This window comes from Pituophis catenifer, unplaced genomic scaffold (assembly GCF_029215685.1).
Source record: "Pituophis catenifer annectens isolate HBS135680 unplaced genomic scaffold, rPitCat1.0.hap2 SCAF_13, whole genome shotgun sequence".
NCBI classification, from domain to species: Eukaryota; Metazoa; Chordata; class Lepidosauria; order Squamata; family Colubridae; genus Pituophis; species Pituophis catenifer.
The window spans coordinates 6,746,711-6,758,117 of NW_027256893.1; the positions used below are offsets into that span (position 1 = coordinate 6,746,711).

The 11,407-nt window shown below is 43.3% G+C and overlaps 1 protein-coding gene across 1 annotated transcript in view; it reads left to right on the forward strand.

Annotated features, from left to right (window-relative positions):
* NUP93 (nucleoporin 93) overlaps positions 1 to 11,027 on the forward strand; it is a 152,080-nt gene extending 141,053 nt beyond the window's left edge. The window contains exons 19-22 of the mRNA XM_070953254.1: positions 2,970 to 3,087; positions 6,089 to 6,172; positions 7,546 to 7,674; positions 10,756 to 11,027. Coding sequence (XP_070809355.1) covers positions 2,970 to 3,087; positions 6,089 to 6,172; positions 7,546 to 7,674; positions 10,756 to 10,866 — 442 coding nt within the window. The 3' untranslated portion in view covers positions 10,867 to 11,027. The remainder of the gene's footprint in view (positions 1 to 2,969; positions 3,088 to 6,088; positions 6,173 to 7,545; positions 7,675 to 10,755) is intronic.
* Positions 11,028 to 11,407: the final 380 nt, after the last annotated feature.

Here is an 11,407-nt window from a genome sequence, read left to right on the forward strand (position 1 = left end):
GACTTGCCTGGGGCAAGGGGGCTTGAGAATTCCTGCCCATGCCAGATCAGCCAGGTTTCCTCTGACCTTGTTCCACCAGAGCTTGGGAGAAGCCTTGGATTATGCAATCAGAGGTCACGCACAGAGTTAAAATAGCATACAGTGGTGGCCAAAATTGTGGAAACCTTTTAGGGGGGGAAGTGTATTTTTGAGGTTTGATGGCTAATAACACCACTTTTTTTGGGGAGGGGGGAGTTTTAAGGTAATCCTATTCCACTGCTGGAATGGCCTGGGAATAGCTCAGACCTTAAACCAATTGAAAATCTATGGAGCCGACTAAAGAAACTTCTTAGTCAGAAGCGACCCAGCAATAAAACCCAATTAATTAATAGAAGCCATCATTCAATCTTGGTTTCACATTAGAACAGCTGCAGAACTCAAAGACTTGGTTCTCTCCATGGGAAGACGCTGTAAGGCCGTCATTCATGCTAAAGGTTACCCAACTAAGTATTAACTGACAGGGTGATAGTTTTTGTATATCTCGTTTTTTCTAGGGCGATCATTTTTGTATATCTCGTTTTTTTCTACATGTTTCACTTTTCTTCTTTATACTGTAACTGCCATTCTAATAGCAAATCCTTCATAAAAATTATTGCATTACATTCTTGATTAAAATATCTTTCCATTGATATATAATTTTATGGTACTACTACTCCAAAAAAAAGTGGTGTTATTCGCTAGTTTTAGAAAATACACTTTTCCCAAAAGGTTTCCTCAATTTTGGCCATTACTGTATATGCTGCTGCTTTTTAGGGATGGGACTAATAAGGCTATCATGTCTGGCTTGTAGACCATATAGGTGATCCTCGTCACAATTATGACCACTAATTGAGTCCAGCATTTCTGTTGTTAAGTGAGATGTTTGTTAAGTGACTTTTGCGCCATGTTATGACCTTTCTTGTCACCGTTGTTAAATGAATCACTGCTGTCGATAAGTGAGTGACACGGTTGTTAAGTGGATCTGGATTCCCCATGGGCTTTGCTCGTGAAAAGGTCGCAAAAGGGGATCGCACGACCCACCCAGGACACTGCAACCGTCGTAAGTATGAACCAAGTTGCCAAGCATCTGAATTTTGATCACATGATCACGGGGGATGCTGCGTAAATGTGTAAAAACGGTCCTAAGTTACTTTTTTCAGGGCTCTGTTGTAACTTTGAACAATCTGTTAAGGTATTGAGATTTAAGAGCCGACCAGCTGTAAAGCTGATGCAATGTAAGGCTGATGCAATGAAGATGAATCAGCATTGCAGTGGTGGGTTCCTCCCGGTTCGGCCCGGTTCTGCCGAGCCGGTAGCGGTGACGATATGACGTCACTGAACCGGTTCTGCCCCCCCGCCTCCCACTTTATTCTTACCTTTTATTTGGCCCCACCCCAATCTATTGCTGCCTCCCGAGTCCCAGCTGATCAGCTAGAAGGAAAAAACTGTTTAAACTCTTGCCTCCGGGCTTCAAAGGGCCGCCCTACAGCTGATCAATGTTAAAAGGCAGTGTGGCGGTAGATCGGTGCCTCCAAAAACGAATGAGTAGACCGGTGCCTGCAAAAATAAATGGGTCGACCAGTGCCTGCAAAAATAAATGAGTAGACCGATACAGCTCTGCAAGCATTAAAAGCCTGGTAGACCAGTGCCTCTGCTAAATCCTAAAGAATTGTCACATGACCATCAAGCCACACTCACAAAATAAGCCACGCCCACAGAACCGGTAGTAAAAAATTTTAGAACCCACCCCTTCAGCATTGGTATTGCTGGTTGTAGACTTGAAAGGGGTCCACAAAGGTTTTTACCCCTTTAAGCGGTGGTTATATAATTCATCCAGGAGAGGGCATATTATCTTTCCTTATTTATTTTATTTATTTATTTTATTGAATTTCTATACCGCCCTACTCCCGAAGGACTCAGGGCGGTGAACAGCCATGAAATAAAACACATACATATACAAAATTTAAAATCGAATAAAATGAATTAAATAAATTTGGCTGAATTGATACCCATAATTTAAAATACCCATATTTTAAAATACAGTAAAAATTTAAAATTTACACTTAAAAGGGAGAAGATTTTTCCTTGTGTCCGGTATTCATTGCTGAGCTCTCCGTGTAGAGTTAAGAAGAAGATTGCTTGCTTGTCGGGTATTTGCTTACCATGTATATTTCTGTATATGTCTTGTATATAAACCACTGTTAAATGTCCAAGTCTCTGTGTGCTGAGTTTTGGTCCTGGGTTGTCTCCTAATGGTAGTCACACTGCAAACGCTCTGACACAATCACTAAATGAACTGTTGTAAATCAAGGACTACCTGTACAGAGAATTGCGGAAAGCAGCTAGAGGTTGTGAGTTTTCCCTGTCCTTGCTGCCATCAAGTGGTCATCTGATGGGTCAGTCCTTCCACTGGGGACAAAAGGAGGACATAAAAATAATTGGTATTTGGGGAAGAGATGTAATCTGCTTACAGGAGCTCCTTGACTTACAACCATTTGTTGAGTGACCGTTTGAAGTTATAACCAGACTGAACAAAGTGGCTTAGAACGGTTTTCCACACTTAGCGACCGTCGCACCATCCCCATGGTCGCGGGATAAAAAAAATGTGGATGCTTGGCACCTGACTCACATTTACGATGGTTTGCAGCACCCTGGGGGGGGGGGTGTCACGCCATCCCCTTTTGCGCCCGTCCGACAAGCAAAGTCAGCGGGGAATCCAGAATCTCTTAACCGCCGTATAATTGCAGCGGTTCACTTAACAACTGTGGCAAGAAAGGTCGTAAAATGGGGCAAAGCCTCCGCTTGACAAAGGTCTCGTTTAGCAACGTAAATGTTGGGCTCGGTGGTTGTTGTAAATCGAGGACTCCCTGTAAATGGTGGGATACAAATAAATAAACGTCAAGTTGTGAAGTCTTCACAAAGTTTTTATTGGAACTTTCGATTTGTTGCAGATACAAAGCCCAAGGAATAAGTACCAAGAAGCCAGTTGACTCAACGTTCTACCTTCTCTTAGACCTGATCACGTTTTTTGACGAGTATCACGCTGGCCATATTGATAGGGCCTTTGATGTAAGCGTCCTCACCATTTTTCCTCTGAAACTGTACAACTTTAGTTGATTTTGATTCTGTTTTAACGCTTTGCCTCCAAATAGAGACGACTGAATTTTACACTGGAGAAAATTGGCCGTTTGCTAACCGATCTTGTCTTGGTCTCAACTGAAACGGACTGAATAACGTTAAAATGGCATTAACAGACACTGGGCAGGTGGTGGTGGCTGTTGGCAGAATTACAACTGTTCCTCTGCATAATTTGCATTTTAATTCAGCCTTAAATGTTAAGATTCTTGATTTGTGTAGGATGGCATTGCATTATATCTATCTACATCTATGTCTATCTCTATATCTCTATCATCCATCCATCTCTATCTATCTATCTATCTATCTATCTATCTATCTATCTATCTATCTATCTAATCTATTTTAGCTTTAATCGGATTTTGCAATTGACAGGGTTGTCCTGATTTTTGCCTAGTTATTTCTCAGTTTTGAAACTAAGCTACAGATTGGAGAGCGGGAGTGTTATGCAGTATCCAGAGTCAGGTGAATGGAGAACTCAGGAAAAATAATTTTTAAAAAATTGCAGAGGATTCAAGCGAGCAAAAAACAAAACAAAACAAACAAACAAACAAACAAACAAAAAAAACAAGGAGACCACAGCAAAGTTTTAAATTACAATATTTCATATATTTAAGCCTGACATGAAATAGTCATAACATTATAATGACTCTACTAGCCTATCTCTATCTCTATCTCTATCTCTATCTCTACCTCTACCTCTACCTCTACCTCTACCTCTACCTCTACCTCTACCTCTATCTCTATCTCTATCTCTACCCCTACCCCTACCCCTACCTACCTACCTATCATCTATCTATCTATCTATCTATCTATCTATCTATCTATCTATCCATCCACCCTCCATCTGTCTGTCTGTCTGTCTGTCTGTCTGTCTGTCTGTCTGTCTGTCTGTCTGTCTCTTTGTCTGTCTAGCTTTCCATCCATCCATTGTATAATCTTGATCTATCCATTATCTGTCTGTCTGTCTGTCTGTCTGTCTGTCTGTCTGTCTGTCTGTCTGTCTCTTTGTCTGTCTAGCTTTCCATCCATCCATTGTATAATCTTGATCTATCCATTATCTATCTATCTATCTATCTATCTATCTATCTATCTATCTATCTATCTATCTATCTACCTACCTACCTACCTACCTACCTACCTACCTACCTACCTATCTATCTATCTATCTATCTATCTATCATCTATTTATCTATCTATCATCTATATCTATCTATCCATCCATCCATCCATTGTATAATATTGATTGTCTGTCTGTCTGTCTGTCTGTCTGTTTGTGTAATGCTTGTGATAGCCTCTTTCCTACTCATCACACACAGTAGTTAGGTTTGCAATGTGGGGGCTTTCCCACCCTCTCTAACAATGCTATATTACACGAAGATTTTGTACATTCCCGTTGGCATGATTGGGGGTGGAGGGTACAGAAGCCACAGGGAAGGGGATTGACTATTGCCCCATTCCTGCTCTGAACCAAGAGGCAGCCTAGAGCTCAGAGAGCAACGGTTACTTTGCAGTCTGGTGAGACGTGTTCACAGCAAAGTTTCCCCATTTCTGATTCCTGCTGATTCCAGTTGTAGTCAAAACCGATAGGCTCAGGTTACGTCATCCTGCGAGGCCAATTCTGGTGACATTAAACTGGAGAAGTAGCAGGTGGATCTAAGAAAGCTCCTGGGGTAACGACCCTTGTTTTAAACGCTATATCTGTAGTTACCGAATAGAAGTCTGTAGAGCTTCTCAGTCATCCAGGTCATGGTTGTCCCAAAGGATTATAAATTATATTCTGCAAGCAATATAAATCCTTTCATTCCCCACCATCCTGTCAGACTTGAAGAAGCTTCTTGGATGAGAAGGGAAACGTCTTCAAAAGGAAAAAAACAAGAAAATCCAGTTGCCTCCTGAAAAAGCACCTTAATTGGGACAACCATGACCTGGATGACTGAGAATCTCTACAGACTTTTAGCCATACAATTTGGGATGAAGACCCTTGGAATGGTGTGGGAGTAGGAATGGATTTCCAGAGGGGGGAAAAAAATTGCAGACTACAGGAACCAGGAGCACCACTCAGGTGACCCTGAGGACACAGATAAACCTCCAAGTGGCCTCAACGACTCTAAAAGAATGCAAATGAATAGCTGTCTGCAAAGAATATAAATCCTTCCATTCCCCACCAGCCAGTCAGAGCTGAAGAAGCTTCTTGGATAAGAAAGGAAACGTCTTTAAAAGAAAAAAAACAAGGAAGTTGAGTTGCCTCCTGAAAATGCACCTTTGGGACAACCAGGACCTGGATGACTGAGAATCTCTACTGACTTTTAGCCATAACAATTTGGGATGAAGATCCTTTGAAGGGTGTGGGAGTAGGAATGGATTTCCAGGGGAAAAAAATTGCAGACTACAGGAACCAGGAGCACCACTCAGGTGACCCTGAGGACACAGATAAACCTTCAGGTGGCCTCAACGACCTTCTAAAACAGAGGTCTTCAAACTTGGCAGCTGGCTGGAGGATTATGGGAGTTGAAGTCCACAGGTCTTAAAGCTGCCAAGTTTGAAGACCTCTGCTCTAAAAGGATGCAAATGACCAGCTGTCTTCAAGGAGTAAAAATCCTTCCATTCCCCACCATCCAGTCAGAGCTGAAGAAGCTTCTTGGATGAGAAGCAAAATGTCTTTAATAGAAAAAAACAACAAGAAAGTCCAGTTGCCTCCTGAAAAAAGCACCTTTGGGATTACTGAATAGAACATTAATCTGTCTATAAAATGTTTTATCCTATTGCTCTTATTGGTTGTAAGCCGCCTAGAGATAACTTTAGGCCAGATGGGCAGCCTAGAAGTTAAAATAAATAAATGCAGGTGAATGGAGAAGCAGCTGTTATACCAGCAATGTATCGTTCTTTCTATGTGTATTGATCGTATACCTTATCTATGGATCTTTCGCTGCAGATCATCGAACAGCTAAAATTAGTCCCACTGAGTCAGGAGTACGTGGAAGAGCGAGTCGCAGCCTTCAGGCATTTCAGCGATGAAGTAAGCAACTAGCGCTTTCCGTCCCTTCCTCTTCCCTGTCTGAATCAGGCATAACATCGGGGTTCTTGGACTGTGGAAACGATGACTGCGTACTACAGGGACACTGTGGCTCAGTGGCTAAGATGCTGAGCTTGTCGATCGAAAGGTCGGCAGTTTAGCGGTTCGAATCCTTAGTGCCGCATAATGGGGGGGAGCTCCCGTTACTTGTCCCAGCTTCTGCCAACCTAGCAGTTCGAAAGCACGTAAAAAATGCAAGTAGAAAAATAGGAACCACCCTTGGTGGGAAGGTAACAGCGTTCCGTGCGCCTTTGGCATTGAGTCATGCCGGCCACATGACCACGGAGATGACTTCGGACAGCGCTGGCTTTTTGGCTTTGAAACGGAGATGAGCACCGCCCCCTAGAGTCGGGAACGATTAGCACATATGTGTGAGGGGAACCTTTACCTTTACCTTACTACTGCCTAGTTTTGTTAGTTAAATAGCATGCAAAAAGAAAAAGACTTTGAAGCTGAAACACCACCAGGCTCAAATCAGTTGTTCTGATCGTACCAGCAATGTCCCGTTGCCATTCCAGAAATACTCTAGGCGGAAAGAAGTTCAGGATAGGCAATTTTAGAGATTTTAAATATCGATCGATCAATCAATCAACATCCGCATGACAACACTTCTGTTCAAATCGGAAGAGCAGTTTCTGAGGAGCATTTTGAACTAAAAAAAAAACATTTTGAGTTTTGAGCTTCCACTTCCGCCGTTCTCAAGGTCATGCAGTTCACCATTGTCATATTGGGTACAAAGGGAAGTTTGGGACAAGAAAGCTATTTAGGGGGTAAAACTGTGAACTAAAATATTTGGGGTGCGTGCGTGGGGGTCACCAATCAACCTCTCAAACTTTCAGAAGGCTGCAGAGGTAATAGTAAGGTGGAGAGCTCATTGGAGGGTAATTTGTTTGAATTTTTCATCTTTTTTTTTTCTCTTCCACTTTTTTTTTTTTTTGGAAAAGGGAATGAATGCATACTGCTTCTATTCCCGTTCTTAAAGCCCTGTAACAGACTAAAATTGGCCCAGAAAATTGAAACACTGCGCCTTTGGGAGAACTCGGGCGAAAGGAAGTCGGAGGCCGGAATTGGCATGATCTCAGGGCCATCTGAAGCCCACAGGTTGACCCCCTGCCATCAACTAAAACTCAGAACCTCCCACACATGAAACCCCCCTCCCCCCCAATTCCTGAAGTAGTTGCCACCAAAGAGAACAATTTGAAGTCCACCTCAATAATCTCTCTAGGATCAATCAGTATGGCCTTCGTCTCTCTCTCTCTCTCTTTTTTTTCCCTTTCATTCTGCTTGTCTTTCCTTCCCCTCTTACTTTTTCTTAGATCAGGCACAATTTGTCAGAGGTCCTCCTTGCCACGATGAATATCTTGTTTACCCAGTATAAGAGGTTGAAATGTGCCAGCCCAGCCACGCCTGCTAGGCCCACCCGGGTCATTGAGGACCGAGATTCGGTAAGTTTTTTCCCCCATTTATTTATTTATTTATTTATTTATTTATTTATTTATGTATTTATTTATTTATTTTTTAAATTTTTATACCGCCCCCTCTCCCGAAAGACTTGGGGTGGTGAACAGCCAAAATTAAAAAACATACAATATAAACATTAAAATACTATAAGAACAAAATTAAATTTATATAGGCTTCCCCCAATTTAAAACCCCTTACCCATAAAATTCAGCAATTAAAATATTTTTAAGCCAGCCCGGCTTGCTGAAATAAAAAAGTCTTCAGAGCCCGGCGGAAGGTACGGAGGTCCGGGATCAGTCATAACCCTGGGGGTAGCTCATTCCAGAGGGCGGGTGCCCCCACAGAGAAGGCTCTTCCCCGGGGGGTCGCCAGCCGACATTGCCTGACCGACGGCACCCTGAGGAGGCCCTCTCTGTGGGAGCGTATCGGCCGGTGGGAGGTTATCGGTGGCAGAAGGTGGTCTCGTAAATAACTGGGCCCTAAGCCATGGAGCGCTTTGAAGATGAGAACCAATACCTTGAAGCGCACCCGGAAGACCACTGGAAGCCAATGCAGCTCGCGCAGGAGAGGTGTCACGTGGGAACGCCATGTCGCCCCCATAAGTACCCGCAAGGTCACCTTTTCAGCCCAGCAGTGACCATCTTCACAGTTGTGGTTATAAAAATCTACTTTTCACTGCTCTACAAAGCTGACCTTTGCAAATACTTGATTAGAGAAACTTCTTTCGCTGAGGAGAATGAGGCCAAGAAATATTTGCCCAAGGCTATCCTAGAAATTAATAGCTAGGAAGAAATTTGGAGTCCGGTGATCAGTGATGGTGAACCTTTTCGGCGCCAAGTGCCGAAAAGAGAGCATGTCTGGGCGCACGTCTGGGCCGCAACCTGGAAGAGGAGCTGCCCAGGGTGCATGCGCGCGCCCAAAGACAAACTTCCACTTTCAGCTACTGAACTTCCGGTTTCAGCCAGCTACTCTTCCGGGTTTCTGGCGCACATGCGCACGCGGCGATCAGTTGCCCGGCGCGCACGCTCACGCAGGAAAACAGAAGATCAGCTAGAAGATCTTCTAGTTTCCAGCACCAGCACTGCTGCATGCAAAAAGGCCAGCTGATTGTTGTGTGCGTACGTGCGCCAGAAACTCGGAAGAGGAACGTCACTTCAGGCACGCGTGCCATAGGTTCACCTTCACGGGGCTAGATGATCTCTTATCATCTTTCTGTGGATAAAATTTTTCTCCACAGGAGAGGTGTGCTTTGAATATTTCTTGCCACGTACGTTTTAATGCCTGCGTACACACGCAGACAAACGGGCACTAACCCAAAGGTGCTTTTTTGAGAGGCAACTGGGCTTCCTTTATTTTATTCCTTAAAGACATTTCGCTTCTCATCCAAGAAGCTTCTTCAGTCAGAACCGAACAAGGTTCAAACAAATCTATTGACATGTTAGCCTGGCATTTACCTGGCCTTACTTCTGATGGACATTAAATACAGATGAGTCAGGTGTGAAAGACCAGGTCCACATGTGAAGGTCCAGTTAAACAGATTCATTGCTACTCATACCTATGCACCGAAATATTCTCACCTGCTTGGAGTTAGAGAAGGGTCAATGGAATTCAAGGGAAGTTGGAATTAGTTCGCTTGTGGCTACGTAGGGATTCTAGGCTGATTCCTCTTTTAACTCCACCCCCAGGTTCTGCCATTCTTTCTCCTACAACAGGGCTGTCAAACTCGCGGCCTGGGGGCCAGATGTGTCATGCGCTGGCCACACCCATGCCCGTTTTAGCAAAGGGGGGGAGTCGTGATATGTCACGTGACGCCGCCATGACAATGCGAGTTTGATACCCCTGCCCTACAAGATGAGATTTTTGTTCCTTTTTAATTTATTTATTTATTGGTTCGATTTATATGCCGCCCTTTTCCGGAGACTCAGGGCGACTTACAATGCGTTAAACAATAGCCTTCATACTTTTATATATAACTACTTAGTAGGGCTTTTGCCCCCCTACCCCCCCAGCGGTGTTCTTTTTTATACAAAGTCAGCTTATTGCCCCCACAATCCGGGTCCTCATTTTACCTACCTCGAAAGGATGGAAGGCTGAGTCAACCTTGAGCCTGGTGAGATTTGAACTTATTTATTTATTGACTTGATTTGATTTGATTTTTATACCGCCCTTCTCCGGCAGGACTCAGGGCGGTGAACAGCCAAGGTAAAACATAGCATACAAAATTTAAAACAATTTAAAAAGATATTAAATAATTTCGGCCCACAATTTAAAAACACCCCAATAAAATCAATTACAAATTAAAACCGAAAGGTGGGATCAAGCCAGCCTGGCTAGATGAAATAAGCGAGTTTTAAGGGCCCGACGAAAAGTCTGGAGGTCCGGGATCATACGTATCTCTGGGGGTAGGTCGTTCCAGAGGGCGGGTAACTTGCAGTAATTGCAGGCAGCTGGTGTTACTTAACAGTGCTTTATTTTATTTATTTTATTTATTTTATTTATTTTATTTATTTTATTTACTTTTTAAATTTGATTTATATGCCGCCCTTCTCCGGAGACTCAGGGCGGCTTACAGTGCATTAAGCAATAGCCTTCATACTTTTGTATATTTTATACAAAGTCAGCTTATTGCCCCCACAAACTGGGTCCTCAATTTACCTACCTTAGAAAGGATGGAAGGCTGAGTCAACCTTGAGCCTGGCAAGATTCGAACTTACTTTAATTGCAGACAGCTGGTGTTAAATTACAGTGTTTAGTCTGCAGAGCTATCCAGGCTCCTTTAGTCTGCTGCGCCACCAAGGCTCTTCTAATGAGCCTATCCCAAGCTATCTTTCTCTCTCCGGACCTGCTTGGAATTAGAGAAGGGTCAATGGAATTCAAGGGAAGTCGGACTTAGCTCACTTGTGGCTACGTAGGGATTCTAGGCTGATCCCTCTTTTAACTCCACCCCTGGTTCTTTGTCCTACAGGATGAGATTTTTGTTCCTTTCTAATGAGCCTGTCCCAAATTATCTCTCTCTCTCTCTCCAGACCTGGCTAATTTTTTCTTCTTCTTTTGATGCCCCTTAGCAACTCCGATCTCAAGCTCGGGCACTTATCACCTTCGCCGGGATGATCCCCTACCGAACGTCAGGGGACACCAACGCTCGTCTGGTACAGATGGAGGTTCTCATGAACTAGCTGAGCGGGGAAGCCAGCTGGTGGTAGTGGTGCTTCTTTTTGTGTGCACATTGAAAGGGTGATGGTTACGGGCCTCCAGTTTTAATTTTTGTTCCTTTTCTTTTCTTTTCTTTTTTTTTTTGTACGCCTTTTTTTTTTGTCAACCGCAATAAATTTCTTTGGATTTACGTATTTCGTTTTATTGATACCTTGTTTTACTTTGCACGTTTTTCTTACGTTCTCCCGTTTCTTTGTTTCACTTTTCAAATTCTTTTCTTCTTCTTTTGGAGGGAAATGGGAAAGATCTTTTTAAGTTATGACCAGAGGAAGCATGTATTATGTCCTTATCTTATTCCATTGAAGATTAATAGCCCTCCTCCTCCCCGTGACTGTTTTGCTTCCATTCCAGGTCATTGACAGTTGATACTTGTATGTCAAATTCAACCCAATGTAATGTGCATAATGGTTGGATTGGCCCAACCCCTCTGGACCAGGGGTCTCCAACCTTGGCAATTTGAAGCCTGGAGGACTTCAATTCCTAGAATCCCCCAGCCAGCAAAGT